The sequence below is a fragment of the Salmo salar genome, chromosome 06 (assembly GCF_965601325.2).
Source record: "Salmo salar chromosome 06, fSalSal1, whole genome shotgun sequence".
NCBI classification, from domain to species: domain Eukaryota; kingdom Metazoa; phylum Chordata; class Actinopteri; order Salmoniformes; family Salmonidae; genus Salmo; species Salmo salar.
In genome coordinates this window covers 59,764,781-59,787,524 of record NC_138296.1, presented here as the reverse complement: position 1 = coordinate 59,787,524, position 22,744 = coordinate 59,764,781, and the positions used below count along the sequence as shown (strand labels likewise).

Sequence of the window (22,744 nt, the reverse complement as noted above, 5' to 3'; positions counted from 1 at the left end):
ATTTCTGGTATTAATCCAGTATATTTATATTTGGAAGGAACATGTCGATTTCTTAGAAAGGCAACAGAAATGTTTTTGTTTTCTGGGGCTTTCTGTAGGCCTCAACATGTGGCGCTATCATTACACAGCAGTAGTTAGCCATTTATTTTCTTCCCCAGCCACAAATGGCTCTGTTCATCTAACATATGGCACAATGAAATGTGACAGCCTCCACTGGCACTCTGTGACATTTGGTTTTAATTACACAGATTAGAGCCATAAAAAGAGCACTTTATCCCAGTTCTTATGTTTCCCAAATGGTACCCTATATAGTGCACTACTACGTGCCATTAAGAGGATGAATGGGTAAGACAAAAGATTTTAAGTGCCTTTGAACAGGGTATGGTAGTAGGTGCCAGATGCACCGGTTTGGGTCAAGAACTGCAAAGCTGCTGTTTTTGCTCAACAGTTTCCCACGTGTATCAAGAATGGTTCACCACCCAAAGGACATCCAGCCAACTTGACACAACTGTGAGAAGCATTGGAGTGAACATGAGCCAGCATCCCTGTGGAACACTTTCGACACCTTGTAGAGCCCATGCCCTGACAAATTAAGGTTGTTCTGAGGGCAAAAGAGGGTGCAACTCAATATTAGGAAGGTGTTATTAATGTTTTGAGCACTGTGTAATCTTACATAAATTAAAAACCAAAAAAATAGGACCAATTGTAAACGAGCTGCAAATGAAATGAGTACATTCTCTGCAGTACTGTCCGAGGAAATGATTTATTAGATATGTCAGTATTGAAATAAAGAAAACACCGACATCTGCCAATCCAGTGGCAACACAAATTTGAAATGAATCTCAGGTTTAAGTCATTACCCTTCTACATGAGCTTTTTATACTGAAAATACAGTATACTGTATGGCGAAGTTCATAACAGAACGTTGTTTCACAGTCCAAAGTGGTGGGTTGAGACTGAATAGGCTAATACCAAAGTAAGGAGAGGGAGAAGAAAACATATTGGTGTTTCGATTAAGTCACTTGGTGTTTTCACAAAAGAAAAATCGGCATTTTTGGCCCTGCACACAATTGCACAGTCAACTAATTCTGCATTCATTCTTTCTACTCATTTACTGTATGTTTTAACTGGGTATCCTGCGTTGAGCATGATAAGTCTGCACTTGGTTCCAGTGATGTCAAATGCTTGCCCTATTATTATATTTCTGATGTATTTGTATGTTATTAACTGCTATAAGCAGTTGCATGCTGTAAGGCCATCACTCAATGAGACATGATCAATTCATGATTTAGGTTGGGATGGGAAAAACACTAAACACAGCCAAAATGTAACACGTGTGCACGCACGCACGCACGAGCACACGCACAACACACACACACACACACACACACACACACACACACACACACACACACACACCACACACACACACACACACACACACACACTGTATTGAAGGTATGGTAAGCCACATCCCTCTTCTTCTCTATGACAAATGTAGGATTTCTCTCTTCAGCAAACATGTTGCATTCATTGTATTATTACAGAGTACTGAGTAAATGTTTCTGCTGCTTTCTCTGTATCCTCCCATGCTTTCACTGTGCTCAGACGTGTGGCTACATCCCAAATGGCGCTCTATTCCCTTGGCTCTGGTCAGAATTAGTGCACTATATAGGGAATAGGGTGCCATTTGGGATGCAGACGTTGTGAATCTGCTGGACTGCTTGGCCCTGCAGCTCTCTCACCGGAGTACAGCAGTAGTTCTGGCCTTGGGTGGACCCAGTCAACCATACATACACAACAGGACAAAGGACATAAGGAACAACAAGGTATTGGTCATGTAACGAAACAAGGAAGGGAAAGAAATGAGGCAGAGCTTTGAGAAGGCCCATCCGTTCTTGAACAAAAAGCATACATTTGGTACTTGAAAAACATTTAGCAACTATCTTTAGTTCATTAAAAAATATAACATTTGTAAGCTAACGGTATGGCTGAGAGCAGAGAATTAATATCTACAATTCCCTAGGCTTGGTTATCATTGAGCAATCATATCAATGTTTTTCTGACACTTAGCACTGAACTCCATTTAGTTGACATCCAGAATGTTCGTAGTTATATATATAAAAAAAAGGGTAGAATCAGAAAAATATAATTACTTCTATTAATTATATTTCTATGGTTAGAATTCTCAGGCTTCGGTTAGCTTCATTTTTTTTTTTTATCTGGCATTTTTCTGAGGGAAGATAAGACCGTGTGGAGCAGCTGCTGATTGGTTCACAACTCCATCCAAGGCATCCAATAAGGGAGCCAGAGATTACAGTTAACTAAAAGTGCAAAAAAAACATCTCACCGAATAAGCAAAATAAATATATATGTGGTCAATGACCAGTTTATAAGGTACACCCATCTAGTACCGGGTCGGACCACCCTTTGCCTCCAGAACCGCCAACATTGTTTGGGAAATGGAAACGTTGCTCAATTGGAAACAAGGGATCTAACGTGTACCTTGTTACCAATCGAGCAGCCTCTACCATTGACACCAGGCAGGATGGGCCTATGGTCTCATGCTTCTTATGCCAAATCCTGACTCTGCCATCCACATGACGAAACAGGAACCAAGATTTGTTGGATGTTTTTCTACTCATCAATTGTCCAGTGTTGGTGATGGCGTGCCCACTGGAGCCGCTTCTTGTTTTTAGCTGATAGGAGTTGAACCCGGTGTGGTTGTCTGCTGCAATAGCCCATCCGTGACAAGGACCGACGACTTGTGTGTTCCGAGATGCCGTTCTGCACACCACTGTTGTACTGCACCGTTATTTGCCTGTTCATGGCCCGCCTGTTAGCTTGCACGATTCTTGCCATTCTCCTTCAAGCGCTCATCAACGAGCTGTTTTCGCCTACAAGACTACTGCTGGCTAGATGTTTTTTGTTTACCATTCTCAGTAAACCCCAGACACTGTCGTGCGTGAAAAGCCCAGGAGAACGGACATTTCTGAGATACTGGAACAGGTGTGCCTGGCACCGACAATCATACCCTGCTCAAAGTTGCTTAGGTCACTCGTCTTGCCCATTCTAACGTTCAAGCGAATAGTAACTGAATGTCTCGCTGCCTGTCTGCCTGCTTTATATAGCAGGCCACGGCCACGTGACTCAATGTCTGTAGGAGTGAACCATTTTCGTGAACGGGATGGTGTAGCTAATAAACTGGCCACTGAGTGTATAGCCACGACATTAGCATATTTTGTATTAAAGGTATACTTCAGGATATTGGAAATTAAGCCCTTTATCTACTTTCCCAGTCAGATTAACTCATGGGTACCATTTTTATGTCTCTGCGTGCAGTTTGAAGGAAGTTGCTAAGTAGTGTCAGTGCAATTGCTAACTAGCGTTAGCGCAATGACGAAGTCTATGGTAACTGCTAGCATGCTAGTAGATTCCATACACTTCCAGGCATTCCGCTAACGGTAGTTAGCATTGGCTTGCGAAAATACCTCTTACCTCCTTCATGCTAGATGAAGAGACATAAAAATGGTACCCACGAGATCATCTGACTCTGGGGAAGGAAAGTGCTTAATTGCCAAAGTCCCGACGTATCCCTTTAAGTGTTCCAGTTCAATAGCATTACATAAAACCAATAGAAAGAAAAGTTTTCCAAAAATAGCACTCTCATGGTAAATTAACAATTGAATGTAGTTGTGACGAGATTTCAAATACACATGTTAAACTAACAACATTAAAACAATATGCTATTGAAGCTGAAAAGCTTGACTGTTTCTCGGTCTCCTGGATTTGGTCTAAAGTAGAAACCCTTTTTCTGGGTTGAAAGGCAGTGCAAATGTTTATTACTGCTGCTGGGGGAATCCCTATCTAACCAACCCCCAAAGGTAATGTATGTCTTTCAGGCTCATGAGACATACTGTATATTATGGCTTGTAGAGAAGGCAGCCAGCGGAGAAAGAAGCCACGTCTCTGGAATGTGATGAAAACAAAACAACCTAAAGATACTCGATCATCACCCCCTCCCTCACAACACCATCGTGTGTTTCCATGTCATGGTACTATACCACCACACAGCTGCCTGTCCACTGCATCGCCTCCTGTCTGTTCCATGTAGTAGTGCACGATTACACCTTCAAGCACATACATGTAGGCTATATATGCATCTCTGCCTGTTTAAGCTTACAGTCTCAGCCAGGAGTGGCAGGTTCCAGGGACCCAAGCACTAGCCATGAGACTCTGAGTCCCAGGATGCCCTGTGAACTCCTCCTGAAACATGTGCATCCTGCAGGCAGTCCTCCCGGCCACTAGGGGTCCTCCTCCATGTCGTCCAGATTGGGTGCCATGATGAAGTGCTTGGGGTAGTGCAGGCTTCTCTCGTCGGCGTGCTCCTCCCAGCGGGTGTCGTCGCTCTCGTGGGTGATGTAGCGCTCCCCTCGGCGTGTCTCAAACTCCCGGAGGTCCAGCCACGTCTGATAGTCCTGGAGGAAGGATGGGAAGCGTATAGGTTAAGTGTATTGTCATTAGCAAACTGCAGGAAGAAGCCTAGGAGAAGTAGCTTTTCATAGATCCTTAGACGGAGTAAGTCCTTTTTTAAAAAACAACAGAGTGAACTGTGAACACCATAGAGATGCGTTGCATTTAAATGATGTGATGAACATGGTGTGACTGAAGGTAGCTCCTCCAAGTCAATGTCCAGGTGTGTTACCTGGAGCCAGGGGTGACTGAGAGACTTGTCCACACTGTAGCGCTTCCTCATCTTCACCTGGAGGAGGTTGTTGATCAGGTCTGTGGCTGTGAGTGGATGGACAAACATGCACAACATCAACATGAGAAACAAGGGAGAGCTACATTTCCATCCAGCACAAGCTCTCTGCAGTCTGGCCACTCCAGACTAATATCAAAAACACTACATGACCAAAAGTATGTGGACACCTGCTCGTTGAACATCTCATTCCAAAATCATGGACATTAATATGGAGTTGGTCTCCCCTTTTGCTGATATAACAGCCTCCACTCTTCTGGGAAGGCTTTTCACTAGATGTTGGACCATTGCCTTAGTGAGGTCGAGCACTAATGTTGGGCGATTAGGCCTGGCTTCCTGTCAGCGTTCCAATTAATCTCAAAGGTGTTTGATGGGGTTGAGGTCAGAGCTCTGTGCAGGCCAGTCAAGTTCTTCCACACCGATCTCGACAAACCATTTCTGTATGGACCTCGCTTTGTGCACGGGAGCACAGAATCGTCTAGAATGTCATTGTATGCTGTTACGTTAACATTTCCCTTCACTGGAACTAAGGGCCCTAGCCCAAACCATGAAAAACAACCCCAGACCATTATTCCTCCTCCACCAAACTTTACAGTTAGCACTATGCATTGGGGCAGGTAGCGTTCTCCTGGCATCCGCCAAACCCAGATTTGTCCGTCAGACTGCCAGATGGTGAAGCGTGATTCATCACTCCAGGGAATGCATTTCCACTGCTCCAAAGTCCTATTGCGGTGAGCTTTACACTACTCCAGCCGACGCTTGGCATTGTGCATGGTGATCTTAAGCTTGTGTGCGGCTGCTCGGCCATGAAAACCCATTTCATGAAGCTCCCGATGAACAGTGTTTGTGCTGACGTTGCGTCCAGAGGCAGTTTGGAACTCAGTAGTGAGTGTTGCAACCGAGAACAGATGATTTTTACGCACTCCGCAATTCACCCCATCCGTGGTCCCATTCTGTGTGTTTGTGTGGCCTACCACTTTGTGGCTGAACCGTCGTTGCTCCGAGATATTTCCACTTCACAATAACAGCACTTACAGTTGACCGGGGCAGCTCTAGCAGGGCAGAAATTTGACGAACTGACTTGCTGGAAAGGTGGCATCCTATGACAGTGCCATATTGAAAGTCACTGAGCTTTTCAGTCAGGCCATTTTAATGCCAATGTTTGTCTAAGGAGAATGCATGGCTGTGTGCTCGATTTTCTACACCTGTCAGCAACGGGTGTGGCTGAAATAGCCAAATCCACAAATTTGCAGGGGTGTCCATATACTTTGGTATTTATAATGTACATGGCTACCACTAGGTTGAGTCAATTAGGACTACACAAATATTATGCTATTATCAGTCTCAAAGTTCCAAAGAAAGTTCCAAAGACAGTTCCAAAGAGTTGAGCAGTAGGCTTCTTTTTCTGAGGGGAGAGACTGAAAAAGACCACACCGAGAAAGGTGACGACCACCCATTACAACCACAGCGACCCTGGGAAACAGAAACTAAGGCGGTCTACTGGTCAACCCAATAGGAACACATGCTACATCCCAAATGGCACCCTTTTCCCTTTACGGTGCACTACTTTGGACCAGAGCCCTATGGGCCCTATAGGGTGCCATTTGGGATGGAGCCACAGTCTAGTTTTGACTGGGAGTAACCCCAAGAGATCACACTGTAAGTACACTGAGTGAGTCAACGGTGTATTTATCCTGTAATGGCCAATTACTTGGTGATTACAGGGTTGGTGACTGTAAAAAGCGCCAGTGCATGTCTATTGTCTAGAATCTTCTTATAAAGCAAGAGTGCTATAGATGGCTCTCAAAAGAAATGATTCATTATAGCAAAATTGGACGTGTTGAAAAGAAGAAGGAAAAAAACATGTATTTTTGATCAGAAAAAAAACAGTGCGTCCTCAATGACACCGTATTCGCTATATAGTGCACTATAAAGGGAATACGGTGCCATTTGGGATGCACACACCCACTCGCACTTACCCTCTCCAGAGATCTCCTTCCAGGGGTTGGGAGGGTACATGAAGGCAGCGTTGTGGATCTGGTCGTTGATGTCCTCGTCCTCGTTGAAGGGGAAGGTTCCGCTGAGGCTGACGTAAACGATCACGCCCACCGACCACATGTCCAGGGAACGGTTGTAGCCTTTACTGCGTAGGACCTCAGGCGCCAGGTAGGCGGGCGTGCCCACCACAGAGCGCCTGAATGACTTCTCGCCGATGATGCGAGCGAAGCCAAAGTCACAAAGCTTCACCTATAGGAACACACATAGGAACCAAAGTCATACTTGTGCTGTCATTCCTTATGGGTAAGTTACATTTTTAATGCTTTAATAAGCAAAGTAATTCTAAGCAATTGATCAACTCTCATTTACAATAACAATCTGGTTAAATAAAGCCAAATCACAATGAGCCCAATAGTCCAGTTCGCTTGTTGTGGTGGACAGCTCATGTACTCACCTGAGGGAAGGGCTCTGCGGAAGCCAGCAGCACATTCTCAGGCTTCAGGTCACAGTGAACGATGTTCTTAAAATGGAGATGCCTCAAAGCTACCAGGATCTGTGGGTCAGGAAGCACATGGGGAGACTTACTATTGGCTGAGCTGTGGTACTTGTCATTACAGTGGCTTTCCAGTATTGTGTAATTATCTCTAGGGTACAGGAACAATTACACAGTAATAAAAACACTTTGCGTAAAGTGTTACTGTGGTTCATTAGTGTAAATGATATTTTTCTGTAATTGACCTGTGTGACTAGGAACTTGGTGAGACGCTCAGGGAGCTTGCTCTTCTCACTGGACAGGATCATCTCCAGCATGTCGCCATGGAGCTTCTCCATGACAACAAAGACCCGCTCGGGAGTCTCGAACATGCACTCCAGGTTGACGATCCCAGGATGGTGAAGGTTCTGACGGGCAGGGAGACAGGGATTTAATTCAATTCAAAATGTAATATTTATCCCTGATGTGCAATTAGAGAGAAGGAGACCTTAGATATACAGAAACATGTTCTCTATGTGCTTTGGTAACAGATGACCTCAACTATGCAGAGGATAGTGCTGCACACACATTAAATGTTTTTTTTAATCAACTAACACCACACTCTACAAATGGAGATATGTACATACCAGGGTCCACAGACGCACCTTGAAATCAGAAAAAGTACATCATTTCTTCAGAATAGCCCTTCAAGGATCTAACCCGGGACTCCAAACTGAATCTCTACGTTTTACTAACGTTGTTCAGTGAAACAATAGTGAAACGTAGCTAACAAGATTCAGATCCCCAGGCTATCGGGGTCTGGACTGGTTGTGAAAGAGCCAGGCTTCTCAGTCTTTTGTCTACCTGGAGAATAGCCACCTCGTTCCTCAGCTGGCTCTCCTGCTTGGTAGGGAACCTCATCTTGTCGATGATTTTGATGGCCACGTCTCTCCCAGTCTTTCTGTGTTTACCTAAACATGAACATTAAAAAGATAAATCACAGGCTACTCCCTGCAGACGGTTGCAAATGAACTGTCTGTATTTCTTCCTCTGTCTCCAACTATAGAATAGACCGACGGCGAGGAATTCCACGAATAAAAGTTTATTTGCAAAGCATACAAAGAAAAACAAGCTAGTAGTCTTCCTCTTCCTGAATTAAAGCCACTATAAAGAGAAGAAAACATGGCTGGATGGATGTACATGAAGCCAAAGGGAAGGGAACTCTGCTGCTACCACGCTCTCCAACCAAGGTGCATGAATTGAGGAGCAAACTGAAGTGAAGAGGAAATTCAGAAACTCTCAGAAGACTGTGGAAGTTGATCAAAATAGCTTTTGTTATTGTTAAAAGCAAATAATAAGCTCTTTTCAACTTCCACGGTCCTGAAGAGTTGCTGAGTTTCCTTTCCACTTCACAATGTACATAAAGCCAATGGAACTACTGTAGAGTCAGTCTGACTTACCTCCATACACAATCCCAAACTGGCCCGACCCCAGGACCTCATCAGCAAAGATCTGGTAGACTGAACTGATATCCTAAAAAAAAAGAGAAAAGACATATTTCACTAAACAGACAATCCATCTAACATTTTGCAGACAATTTTAAATATTCCTAAATTCCTCAGTTATCAGGAATGCTTGTGGAGCTGTAGTTATACATATCTAATATGCTGTATGTGATATACACTTACCACGTTCTCTGTGATCTGTGAGTTAGACACTGATATGCTGATTGAAAGGTCCTCTGAAGGAAGAGAAGAAAAATATTCTGTGAGGCTTCAGAAACAGTAAATGATCAAGCTCTATTTGAAGCAGGTCCAAGGAAAGGACACATGATTATATTCTTAATTGTTAAAAGTTTGGACACACCTACTCATTCCAGGGTTTTTCTTTATTTTTATTATTTTCTACATTGTAGAATAATAGTGAAGACATCCAAACAATGAAATAACACATGTGGAATCATGTAGTAACCAAGAAAGTCTTAAACAAATCTAAATATATTTTATGTTTGAGATTCTTCAAAGTATCCACCCTTTGACTTAATGACAGCTTGGCATTCTCTCAACCAGCTTCATGAGGTAGTCACCTGGAATGCATTTCAATTAACAGGTGTGCCTAGTTAAAAGTTCATTTGTGGAATTTCTTTCCTTCTTAATGTTTTTGAGACAATCCGTTGAGTTGTGACAAGGTATGGAGTGGTATACAGAAGATAGCCCTAAGACCAAGTCCATATCAAATAAGCAAAGAGAAATGACAGTCCATCATGACTTTAAGGCATGAAGGTCAGTCAATCTGGAAAGTTTCAAGAACTTTGAAAGTTTCTTCAAGTGCAGTCGCAAAAAACATCAACCTCTATGATGTAACTGGCTCTCATGAGGACCGCCACAGGAAAGGAAGACCCAGAGTTACCTCTGCTGCAGAGGATAAGTTCATTAGAGTTACCAGTCACAGAAATTGCAGCCCAAATAAATGCTTCACAGAGTTCAAGTAACAGACACATCTCAACATCAACTGTTCAGAGGAGACTGTGAATCAGGCCTTCATGATTGAATTGCCACAAAGAAACCACTACTAAAGGACACCAATAATAATAAGAGACTTGCTTAGTGAAAGAAACACAAGCAATGGACATTAGACCGGTGGAAATCTGTCCTTTGGTCTGATGAGTCCAAATTTGAGATTTCTGGTTCCAACCGCTGTGTAATTGTGAGACAGAGTAGGTGAACGGATGATCTCCACATGTGTGGTTCCCACCGTGAAACATGGAGGAGGAGATGTGATGCTGTGGGGGTGCTTTGCTGGTGACACTGCGATTTATTTAGAATTCAAGGCACACTTTTTTATTTTTAAATTTTTTATTTCACTTTTATTTAACCAGGTAGGCTAGTTGAGAACAAGTTCTCATTTGCAACTGCGACCTGGCCAAGATAAAGCAAAGCAGTTCGACACATACAACAACACAGAGTTACACATGGAATAAACAAACACAATCAATAATACAGTAGAAAAATCTATATACAGCATGTGCAAATGAGGTAGGATAAGAGAGGTAAGGCAATAAATAAGCCATAGTGGCAAAATAATTACAATATAGCAATTAAACAATGGAATGGTAGAATGTGCAGAAGATGAATGTACAAGTAGAGATACTGGGGTGCAAAGGAGCAACATAAATAAATAAATACTGTATGGGGATGAGGTAGATTGGATGGGCTATTTACAGATGAGCTATGTGCGGGTGCAGTGATCTGTGAGCTGCTCTGACAGCTGGTGCTTAAAGCTAGTGAGGGAGGTAAGAGTCTCCAACTTTAATGATTTTTGCAGTTCGTTCCAATCATTGGCAGCAGAGAACTGGAAGGAGAGGCGACCAAAGGAAGAATTGGCTTTGGGGTTGACCAGTGAGATATACCTGCTGGAGCGCGTGCTACGGGTGGGTGCTGCTACGGTGACCAGTGAGCTGAGATAAGGCGGGGCTTTACCTAGCAGAGACGTGTAGATGACCTGGAGCCAGTGGGTTTGGCAATGAGTATGAAGCGAGGGCCAGCCAACGAGAGCGTACTGTTCGCAGTGGTGGGTAGTATATGGGGCTTTGGTGACAAAACGGATGGCACTGTGATAGACTGCATCCAGTTTGTTGAGTAGAGTGTCAGAGGCTATTTTGTAAATTACATCGCCAAAGTCGAGGATCGGTAGGATGGTCAGTTTTACTAGGGTATGTTTGGCAGCATGAGTGAAGGGCGCTTTGTTGCGGAATAGGAAGCCGATTCTAGATTTAATTTTGGATTGGAGATAATGTGAGTCTGGAAGGAGACCAGCATGGCTACCACAGCATTCTGCAGCGATACGCCATCACATCTGGTCTGCGCTTAGTGAGACTATCATTTATTTTTCAACAGGACAATGACCCAACACACCTCTAGGTTGTGTAAGGGCAATTTGACAAAGAAGGAGTGATGGAGTGCTGCACCAGATGACCTGGCCTCCACAATCACCTGACCTCAACCCAATTGAGATGGTTTTGTATGAGTTGGACCGCAGAGTGAAGGAAAAGCAGCCAACAAGTGCTCAGCATATGTGGGAACTCCTTCAAGACTGTTGGAAAGGCATTCCAGGTGAAGCTGGTTGAGAGAATGCCAAGCGTGTGCAAAGCTGTCATCAAGGCAAAGGGTGGCTACTTTGAAGAAACTAAATATTAAATATATTTTGATTTGTTTTAACCCTTTTTTGGTTAACGTGATTCCATATGTGTTATTTCATAGTTTTGATGTCCTCACTGTTATTCTACAATGTATAAAATAGTAAAAATAAATAAAAACCCTTGAGTAGGTGTGTCCAAACTTTTGACTGGTACTGTATATTTAAAGTAGATTTGATGCTTAACTATTCAAGCTAAAGCAAGCACACGCCTTTTCTTCAGAAAATGTCCATTTTGTAGTATTCAGTACATTCGGAAAGTATTCAGGCCCTTCGACTTTTTCCACCTTTTGTTACATTACAGCCTCCAAAATGTATTTAATCGTTTTTTCCCCCATCAATCTACACAACAATACCCCATAATGACAAATCAAAAACATGTTTTTGTCTATTAAAAATAAAAAATGGAAATATCACATTTACATAAGTATTCATACCCTTAACTTAGTACTTTGTTGAAGCACCTGTTGCAGCAATTACAGCCTTACAGCTTCTTGGGTATGACGCTACAAGCTTGGCACACCTGTGGCTCAGTTGGTAGAGCATGGTGTTTGCAATGCCAGCATGGTGTGTGCAACGCCAGGGTTGTGGGTTCGATTCCCACGGGGGGCCAGTACAAAAAAAATAAAAAATGCATGAAATGAAATGTATGCATTCACTACTGTAAGTCGCTCTGGATAAGAGCGTCTGCTAAATTACTAAAATGTAAATGTATTTGGGGAGTTTCTCCCATTCTTTGCAGATCCTCTCAAGCTCTGTCAGATTGAATGGGGAGCGTTGCTGCACAGCTATTTTCAGGTCTCCCCAGAGATGTTAGATCAGGTTCAAGTCTGGGCTCTGGCTGGGCCAATCAAGGACATTCAGAGACTTGTCCCAAAGCCACTCATGTGCTGCGTGCTTAGGGTCGCTGTCCTGTTGGAAGGTGAACCTTCACCCCAGTCTGAGGTCCTGAGCGCACAGAAGAAGGTTTTCATCAAGGATCTCTCTGTACTTTGCTCTGTTCATCTTTCCCTCGTTCCTGACTAGTCTCCCAGTCCCTGAAAAATATCCCCACAGCATGATGCTTCCACCAACATGCTTCACCGTAAAGATGGTGCCAGGTTTCCTTCAGACGTGACGCTTGGCATTCAGGCCAAAGAGTTCAATCTTGTTTTCATCAAAAGCAGAGAATCTTGTTTCTCATGGTCTGAGAGTCCTTTAGGGCCTTTCTGGCAAACTCCAAGCGGGCTGTCACAATCCTGTCTCGGAGCTCTACAGACAATTCCTTCGACCTCATGGCTTAGTTTTTGCTCTGACATGCACTGTCATGTCCAATCAATTGAATTTACCACAGGTGGACTCCAATCAAATTGTAGAAACATCTCAAGGATAATCAATGGAATCAGGATGCATCTGAACTCAATTTCAAGTCTCATAGCAAAGGGTCTGAATACTTATGTAAATAAGGTATTTCTGTCTTTTATTTTTAATAAATGAGAAAACATTTATAAAAACCTGTTTTCGCTTTGTCATTATGGGGTATTGTGTGTAGATTGATGAGGATTTTAATTTTTTTTATTTTATCCATTTTAGAATAAGGCTGTAACTTTAAAAAAAATGGAAAAAGGGAAGGGGTCTGAATACTTTCTGAATGCACTGTATATTTTTAAATGCTGTATGTAAAGAATAAGTAAAATCTATTTAGGTGAATGACCAAAGCCTGTACTTTCAGTACATTTCCATTGGAGTTTCCATTGGTTCTGAACTCGGACTGATCTATACCAGCAGTCCGGTCCCAGAAGTGGGCCACCAAATACCAATCAGCTGGGTCACCCAAAGACTGGGCTTATGTAACACAATCCATAGAAATATATCAAGCTGTCTGCACTGTATGCACAGGCCAGTGGAACAAAGGTAGTGTCCCAAATGGCACCCTATTGCCTATGCAGTGCACTACTTTTGAACTGAGTCACTATATTTTGGGAATATATGCCATTTGGGACACAGGCAAAATGTTGACGCAAAATTGAACCCAAAGACCTCGACCAATAGAAACTATGTTTTAATTGGGCTTGAGGTAGGTAGGCCACTAGTTTGAACCCGTGAGAGTAGGTAACCATCAAATAACCAAAGATCGCTAAGGGACAGATAGAAATTCACGGGGGGAGGGGTGGTCCAAAATAGGGGAGGTTAGCGTGGTTTTTCCCTGGTTTACATTCGCTCTTCTGCTGGCATTTTCTCTATAAACAATGGCTTGACTTACTTTTGATGTTACCCTGACAAAGTTTAGAAACGTTTGTGAAGGTTTGGTATGGTGTGGCTATTATTAAGCTTTAGCTACTGCAGGCCTATGATACAAAGGCAGTGCGCTCCTACTGACTCTGAGAGTTGAACTTGCGATGAGGAAGTCTGTTTCAGGCCTACCAGAGTTATATTGTTACTAACAATATAACGCTTATCTTTATACAAAATATTCCCATATTCCCATATCTCTATCTCTGGGGTTAGTATTAAACATCTCTTCCTTTATATAGGCTCTATATATTTATTTCAATATTAATATCATACATTGGACACCTAAGCTTATAGGCCTATGGATGCAGTGCCTTGATACATTTAGTGCTCAAATCTCTGACAGCTGAACCGTGAGGTGGACAATTATTGTTTTAGGAAAGTAGCCACATTTTTGTTTATAATAATAGGCTATAGTTTTGCATATGCTACACATGGAAACACAAGGAACAGTGTTTTGTCATTTGTTATAGGCTGTTTTTAAGGACACGTAAATGTGCCTCATTTGGCCAACATCCCTTGTGTATTGAGGCGCTGGCTGCGCCAAGTTGGATCTGAATGCATAAGGATGCCCGTTAAATTTCTCAAATGTCCGGTAAATTCATATCTTCCCTCTCATGTTGTCTGGCGCCAAATTCTCAAAAAAAAAAAAAGTGAAATGGCATATTGTTTTTTTTATAAAGATATTAGAATATTCACATGAAAATCTGTCACATATTGAATGGAAACCTAGCTATAGACCCCCTAAAGACTCAGGCAAGTGCACATCATGGTTCACCAGCAGCCCCAAACATCTAAAGAATAAGCTACCAGCCAAACAAGCTTGTAAGAATTGTACTTAAACTTCCCCCTCACACTCATCTGGAGGTTGAGCATTTCTTTGTCTCTGTAATGTGTCTATCTATGTAATTGTAAATGTATTTATGTAAAAAAAAAAAATAGGGACCACATGTAAATAAGTCCCCGACTTTGTGCAATCACAGTTACTTAAAAACGTTTTTATTTAACTAACAAATAAAATCAGCCAATCAATCAATCCAAACTGTACAGTGACCAATTAATGAATGGAAAGAGACATCTGTTACAAAACACCAAAAAGCTCAAATCAAATGATATTTTATTGGTCACATACACGTGTTTAGCAGATGTTATTGCGGGTGTAGCGAAATGCTTGCGCTTCTAGTTCCGACAGTGCAGCAATATCTAATAAGTAATATCTAACAATTTCACAACAAATACCCAGTACACACAAATCAGAGTAAAGGAATGGAATTAAGAATATATACATATATGGACGAGCAATGTCAGAGTGGCATAGACCAAGATACAGTAGAATAGGATAGAATACAGTATATACAGTTGAAGTCGGAAGTTTACATACACTTAGGTTGGAGTCATTAAAACTCGTTTTTCAACCACTCCACAAATTTCTTGTTAACAAATTGTAGTTTTGGCAAGTTAGGACATCTACTTTGTGCATGACTGAAGAAATTTTCCCAACAATTGTTTACAGATAGATTATTTCATTTATAAATCACTGTATCACAATTCCAGTGGGTCAGAAGTTTACATACACTAAGTTGACTGTGCCTTAAAACAGCTCGGAAAATTCCAGAAAATTATGTCATGGCTTTAGAAGCTTCTGATAGGCTAATTGACATCATTTGAGTCAATTGGCGGTGTACCTGTAGATGTATTTCAAGGCCTACCTTCAAACTCAGTGCCTCTTTGCTTGACATCATGGGAAAATCAAAAGAAATCAGCCAAGACCTCAGGAAAAAAATTGTAGACCTCCACAAGTCTGGTTCATCCTTGGGAGCAATTTCCAAACACCTGAAGGTTCCACATTCATCTGTACAAACAATAGTACACAAGTATAAACACCATGGGACCACGTAGCCATCATACCGCTCTGGAAGGAGATGCATTCTGTCTCCTAGAAAAGGAACATACTTTGGTGCGACAAGTGCAAATCAATCCCAGAACAACAACAAAGGACCTTGTGAAGATGCTGGAGGAAACAGGTACAAAAGTATCTATATCCACAGTAAAACGAGTCCTATATCGACATAACCTGAAAGGCCGCTCAGCAAGGAAGAAGCCACTGCTCCAAAACCGCCATAAAAAAGCCAGACTACGGTTTGCAACTGCACATGGGGACAAAGATTGTACTTTTTGGAGAAATGTCCTCTGGTCTGATGAAACAAAAAATAACTGTTTGGCCATAATGACCATCGTTATGTTTGGAGGAAAAAGGGGGATGCTTGCTAGCTGAAGAACACCATCCCAACCGTGAAGCATGGGGGTGGCAGCATTATGTTGGGGGGTGCTTTGCTGCAGGAGGGACTGGTACACTTCACAAAATAGATGGCATCATGAGGGAGGAACATTATGTGGATATATTGAAGCAACATCTCAAGACATCAGTCAGGAAATTAAAGCTTGGTCGCAAATGGTTCTTCCAAATGGACAATGACCCCAAGCATACTTCCAAAGTTGTGGCAAAATGGGGATTAAATACTGGGATTAAATGTCAGGAATTTTGAAAAACGGAGTTTAAATGTATTTGGCTAAGGTGTATGTAAACTTCCGACTTCAACTGTACATATGAAATGAGTAATGTAAGATATGTAAACATTATTAAAGTGACATTATTAAAGTGACTAGTGTTCCATTTATTAAAGTGGCCAATGATTTCAAGTCTGTATGTAGGCAGCAACCTCTCTGTGTTAGTGATGGCTGTTTAACAGTCTGATGGCCTTGAGATAGAAGCTGTTTTTCAGTCTCTCGGTCCCAGCTTTGATGCACCTGTACTGACCTCACCTTCTGGATGATAGCGGGGTGAACAGGCAGTGTCTCGGGTGGTTGTTGTCCTTGATGATCTTTTTGGCCTTCCTGTGACATTGGGTGCTGCAGATGTCCTGGAGGGCAGGTAGTTTACCCCCGGTGATGCGTTGTGCAGACCGCACCACCCTCTGGAGAGCCCTGTGGTTGTGGGCGGTGCAGTTTCTGTACCAGGCGGTGAACAGCTCGACAGGATGCTCTCAATTGTGCATCTGTAAACGTTTATGATGGTTTTAGGTGACAAGCCAAATTTCTTCAGCCTCCTGAGGTTGAAGAGGCGCTGTTGCGCCTTCTTCACCACACTGTCTGTGTGGGTGGACCATTTCAGTTTGTCAGTGATGTATACGCTGAGGAACTTAAAACGTTCCACCTTCTCCACTGCTGTCCCATCGATGTGGATGGGGGGGTTTCTCCCTCTGCTGTTTCCTGAAGTCCACGATCATCTCCTTTGTTTTGTTGACATTTTTGTTGACATTTGGAGATTGTCAAGCCAAGGCTTCGATACTGGGTAAGCCTACAAGGTAGAGAGTGATGTATTTTCTGTTTGTCAAGATTGATATAGTCTATTTATTCTGGGGTTGAAAACGCAAACCATGATATTGAAGTGCCCAAAGTCGGTATGCTTGGTTTATTGGTTGTGGTGCATTGGCACAGAAAGCTATTGGTGGATGTTTTTTGGCATATATTGTATATAATTATAAATATTTACATTTACATTTACGTCATTTAGCAGACGCTCTTATCCAGAGCGACTTACAAATATGGCATCAAAATGTTGAAAATCTGATTTCCCCCTAGTTGATCAATGTCTGCAGCCGGGCTCTAAATGTAGTGTAATGAAATAGGCAGGGAGAGTGAGCTTGTGGTCGTTGGCAAACTCTCAACCTTCTGGCCCGTAGCCCTGCGTGGCATCAACTTTGCCACTTCAGCATGCTTTTATGACAAAATCAATATCCAAGTTTATAAACATAAAGTCGCTACAGTTATTGTTATTTGTGGTCGTAAACATTATTTTCAGTTAATTCTATGAGGGGGGGTGTTCAATTTATTTTACAGTACAAGGGAGGGTCATGTGAAGGAATTTTTTACATTGGGGAGAGGGGGGCATTTTTCTATGACACATTGAGTTGGACCAGCCCCTCCCCCCCCAGAAAATGTTGATCTGTCCCTAATTGACTCACATTGTACTCCATTGTGTGACCACGAATTGTTCTGCTGAGTTCAACTCAATTACACTGAACAAAAATATAAACGCAACATGTAAAGTGTCGGTCCCATGTTCCATGAGCTGAAATAAAAGATCCCAGAAATGTTCCATACGCACAAAAATCTTGTTTCTCTCACGTTGTTCAGAAATTAGTTGACATCCCTGTTAGTGAGCATTTCTCCTTTGCCAAGATAATCCGTCCACCTGACAGGTCTAGCATATCAAGAAGCTGATTAAATCGCATGATCATCACACAGGTGCACCTTGTGCTGGGGACAATAAAATACCACTCTAAAATGTGCAGTTTTGTCACACAACACAATGCCACAGATGTCTCAAGTTTTTGCGGGAGCGTGAAAATGGCATGCTGACTGCAGGAATGTCCACCAGAGCTGTTGCCTGAGAATTGAATGGTGATGTCTCTACCATAACCTGGCTCCAACGTCGTTTTAGATAATTTGGCAGTATGTCCAACCGGCCTCACAATCGCAGACCACGTGTAACCACGCTAGACTAGAACCTCCACATCCAGCTTCTTCACCTGCAGGATCGTCTGGAGACCAGCCACCCGGACAGCTGATAAAACTGTGTCAGAAACCGTCTCAGGAAGCTCATCTATGTGCTTGTCGTTCTCACCAGGCTCTTGACCTGACTGCAGTTCAGTGTCATAACCGACTTCACCTCCGATGACCACTGGCATGCTGGAGAAGTGTGCTCGTCACAGATGAATCCCAGTTTCATCTGTACCGGGCAGATGGCAGACAGCGTGTATGGCGTCGTGTGAGCGAGCGGTTTGCTGATGTCAACGTTGTGAACAGAGTGCCCCATGGTGGCGAGGGGGTTATGGTATGGGCAGGCATAAGCTACGGACAATGAATACAAATGCATTTTATCGATGGCGATTTGAATGCACAGAAACACCGTGACGAGATCCTGAGGCCCATTGTCGTGCCATTCATCCGCCGCCATCACCTCACGTTTCAGGATCTGTACACAATTCCTGAAAGATGAAAATGTCCCAGTTCTTCCGTGGCCTGCATACTCACCCGACACGTCACCCATTCAGCCTGTTTGGGATGCTCTGGATCGACGTGTACGACAGCGTGTTCCCGCCAAAATCCAGCAACTTCGCACAGCCGTTGAAGAGGAGTGAGACAACATTCCACAGTCCCCAATCAACAGCCCGATCAACTCTATGCGAAGGAGATGTGTTGCGCTGCGTGAGGCAAATGGTGGTCACACCAGATACTGACTGGTTTTCTGATCCACGCCCCTACCTTTTTTTTTAAGTGTCTGTGACCAACAGATGCATATCTGTATTCCCAGTCATGTGAAATCCAGAGATTAGGTCCTACTGAATTTATTTCAATTGACTGATTTCCTTATATGAACTGTAGCTCAGTTTATATTTTTGTTCAGTGTACGTTGTCACTCTCTATTCATTCATTAATGGGAGGAATTTTCATATCACTTATCACAGCCAGAGATAAATCCAAAAAGGGCTCAAAAATCCCCTCATATCCCTTAAATCGTCTTAAAATGCCACCATTTCATTTTCCAGTAATAGACTTTGAGCCGGCAGCGGGAGGTCACAGTGGAGTCCCTCTGAGTTTTCCAAAAAAGCCTAAATCTACTCAAGCTCTACACACACACACACACACACACACACACACACACACACACACACACACACACACACACACACACACACACACACACACACACACACCTTACGTGACATTACATTTCACTCATCTCCTCAGCAGATCTCAATCACATTAGCAGAAGGGTTACCACTCTACTCACTGTGATCCTTGCCCTGTCCAGGGCCAGTGCAGACGCTGGGCTGGGGAGTGACAGGCATCAGTGCCTGCCGGATGGCCTTCTCCCAGCCCTGGGCCACCTCTAGCCCCACACCGGTGGCGGCCAGGGCAGGGTTATGGAATTGACCGCTGTTATTCTCCCCAACGTAGTAGACCATGGTGGCGGTGATGATCTCGAAGCAGTGAGGGTTGCCGCCCTGGGCCAGGCTGTGGAATTCCTGCACCTGCTCCACCTGTAGGATCTCTGACAGCGGGATCTCCTGAGGATGGGGTCAGATGAGCAGCTCAAAGGTCACCAAAGGTCACAATGAATTGTCAGCCAATCCAACGACCCGTGAGGCTGAGGTTCCTCCAATCAGTTGCTAAAAAGTGGGTTTCCAGGAACTAATACACCTACAGCATAGGGTCCTAACTCTCCCACCTTTACTAGCTCCCTCTCTCCTTTTCTCTGCTATGGCCTCTCCTTACTCTCTTGACAGCCGTTAAGGAATGAAGTGTGTTGGGCTTTTGAAGTCCAATTTAACATTCTGCCTTTTTTCCTCTGTTGTAGCCGAGCGGGACAACACACCCACAAGGTGAAAAAAAACATCTGGAAGAGAGAGAGGAGTGGAGCTGCTCTGCTGCTGGCCAGCCAATCGTCTCTCAGTCAGCCCAGTCTGCTGCGCCCGCCCGGGCCCCTCCACGCCTCTGTCGCCAGTATCAGAAGAACTGCTTGTGGTTTGCTGAGTGCGCCACATGACAGTGTGCTCCGCCGGGCCGGGGGGAAGAAAAGCGCTCCCCTGATTAAAAGGCAGGACGTGCCTCCCCAATCTGGGCACAAGGCATGCTGGCAGCCTGCCAGGCAGGGAGGGAGCAGCAGCCAGAGACACCACAGGGAAGCCCCCCGGTCCTGGTGCTGACTATCCGTCTGCCACAAGAGGAGCAGGCTTAGCCACAGGGCTCTCTCCTACTCCACCTCTCTCTCTCTACCTCTCTCTCTCTCTACAGGCTTAGCCACAGGGCTCTCTCCTACTCCACCTCTCTCTCTCTACCTCTCTCTACAGGCTTAGCCACAGGGCTCTCTCCTACTCCACCTCTCTCTCTACCTCTACCTCTCTCTACCTCTCTCTCTCTACAGGCTTAGCCACAGGGCTCTCTCCTACTCCACCTCTCTCTCTCTACCTCTCTCTACCTCTCTCTCTCTACAGGCTTAGCCACAGGGCTCTCTCCTACTCCACCTCTGTCTCACTACCTCTCTCGCTACCTCTCTCTCTCGCTACCTCTCTCTACTGCTCTCTCTCACTACCTCTCTCTACCTCTCTCTCTCACTCTCTCTCTCTCTCTCCATACCTCTCTCTCTCTCTACCTCTCTCTCACTACCTCTCTCTCTACCTCTCTCTACCTCTCTCTATCGCTCTCAATACCTCTCTCTCTCTCTCTCTCTCTCTCTCTCTCTATCCCTTTACCTCTCTCTACCCCTCTCTCATCTCTCTACCCCTCTCTACCGCTCTCTCTCTCACTACCTCTCTCTACCGCTCTCTCTCTCTACCGCTCTCTCTCACTACCTCTCTCTCTCTACCTCTCTCTCTCTAGCTCTCTAACTCTCACTGCTCTCTCACTACCTCTCTCTCTCTCTAGCTCTCTAACTCTCTACTGCTCTCTCACTACCTCTCTCTCTCTCTACCGCTCTCTCTCTCTACCTCTCTATACCGCTCTCTCTCTCTACCGCTCTCTCTCACTACCTCTCTCTCTATATATATCTCTCTCACTACCTCTCTCTACCGCTCTCTCTCTCTACCGCTCTCTCTCACTACCTCTCTCTCTCTACCTCTCTCTCTCTAGCTCTCTAACTCTCTACTGCTCTCTCACTACCTCTCTCTCTCTCTAGCTCTCTAACTCTCTACTGCTCTCTCACTACCTCTCTCTCTCTCTACCGCTCTCTCTCTCTACCTCTCTATACCGCTCTCTCTCTCTACCGCTCTCTCTCACTACCTCTCTCTCTATATATATCTCTCTCACTACCTGTCTCTACCGCTCTCTCTCTCTACACCTCTCTCTCTACCTCTCTCACTACCTCACTACCTCTCTCTCTACACCTCTCTCTCTACCTCTCTCTCTACCTCTCTCTACCGCTCTCTCTACCTCTCTCTACCACTCTCTCTACCTCTCTCTACCACTCTCTCTACCTCTATCTACCTCTCTCTCTCACTACCTCTCTCTCTACCTCTCTCTCTCTTTACCTCTCTCACTACCTCTATCTCTCTCTACCCCTCTCTACAGCTCTCTCTCTCGCTCTCTCACTACCTCTCTCACTACCTCTCTCTCTACCTCTCTCTCGCTCTCTACCTCTCTCTCTAACTCTCTCTACCAGTCTCTCTACCTCTCTCTCTACCTCTCTCTCTACCTCTCTCTCTCTCTACCTCTCTCTCACTACCTCTCTACCTCTCTCTCTCACTACCTCTCTCTCTACCTCTCTCTCTACCCCTCTCTCTCACTACCTCTCTACCTCTCTCTCTCACTACCTCTCTACCTCTCTCTCTCACTACCTGTCGACCTCTCTCTCTGTCTCCCTCCGAGATCTTCGAAGGATTAGTGATATTCTGAGGGGCTGGTTAGGTCACATGCAAAAAGAACATGAAGGGAGGAGAGAATAGAGAGGAAAAATATAGCCTTGCCTGTCTGTCTGTGGGAGGAGGAAGACAACACCTTACTGTCCTAAAATAACACCACAAAACATGACTAAAATGTTCACTTCATAAATAGAAAACAATTACTGGTATGACAGGACTTTCTAGCTTGTCTCAGAGCCTCACGCTACAAACTTGTCTTTTTATTTGAGTAATGTCTTATTTTGTCTGTGTAACTGCTATAATTGGACAGGGAGGTATAATGAGAGATGCATTACCTTGTAATACTTGGATCCGGTTTCGTTCTGCAGCAGGGTCAGACACTTGCTATCCAGCCTCCAGTAATGCCTCTTCCTCTGGAAACGGATAAAAGCAGTAAGTTATCATCAAGAACTCCGAAACTAATATCATCTCTATACAGACTATTGATTCAAGACTACGTGTGCATCCCAAATAGCATCCTATCCCCTATGCAGTGCACTACTTTTGACCAGGACCCATCGGGCTCTAGTCAAAACCAGTGCACTACAAAGGGAACAGGGTGCCATTTGGGATTCAGCTAATAAG

At 44.0% G+C, this 22,744-nt stretch overlaps 1 protein-coding gene across 1 annotated transcript in view; it reads right to left on the bottom strand.

Annotated features, from left to right (window-relative positions):
• Window positions 1–744: 744 nt before the first annotated feature.
• The window catches only part of LOC106607674 (serine/threonine-protein kinase D3), a 55,002-nt gene continuing 33,002 nt past the window's right edge, over window positions 745–22,744 (bottom strand). Inside the window, exons 10-19 of the mRNA XM_014204873.3 lie at window positions 22,456–22,533; window positions 19,555–19,831; window positions 8,921–8,973; window positions 8,693–8,765; window positions 8,097–8,203; window positions 7,499–7,660; window positions 7,215–7,313; window positions 6,742–7,009; window positions 4,706–4,791; window positions 745–4,478 (exon numbers count right to left, since the gene is read on the bottom strand). Of these exons, the coding sequence (XP_014060348.1) occupies window positions 4,305–4,478; window positions 4,706–4,791; window positions 6,742–7,009; window positions 7,215–7,313; window positions 7,499–7,660; window positions 8,097–8,203; window positions 8,693–8,765; window positions 8,921–8,973; window positions 19,555–19,831; window positions 22,456–22,533 (1,377 nt within the window). The 3' untranslated portion in view covers window positions 745–4,304. The remainder of the gene's footprint in view (window positions 4,479–4,705; window positions 4,792–6,741; window positions 7,010–7,214; window positions 7,314–7,498; window positions 7,661–8,096; window positions 8,204–8,692; window positions 8,766–8,920; window positions 8,974–19,554; window positions 19,832–22,455; window positions 22,534–22,744) is intronic.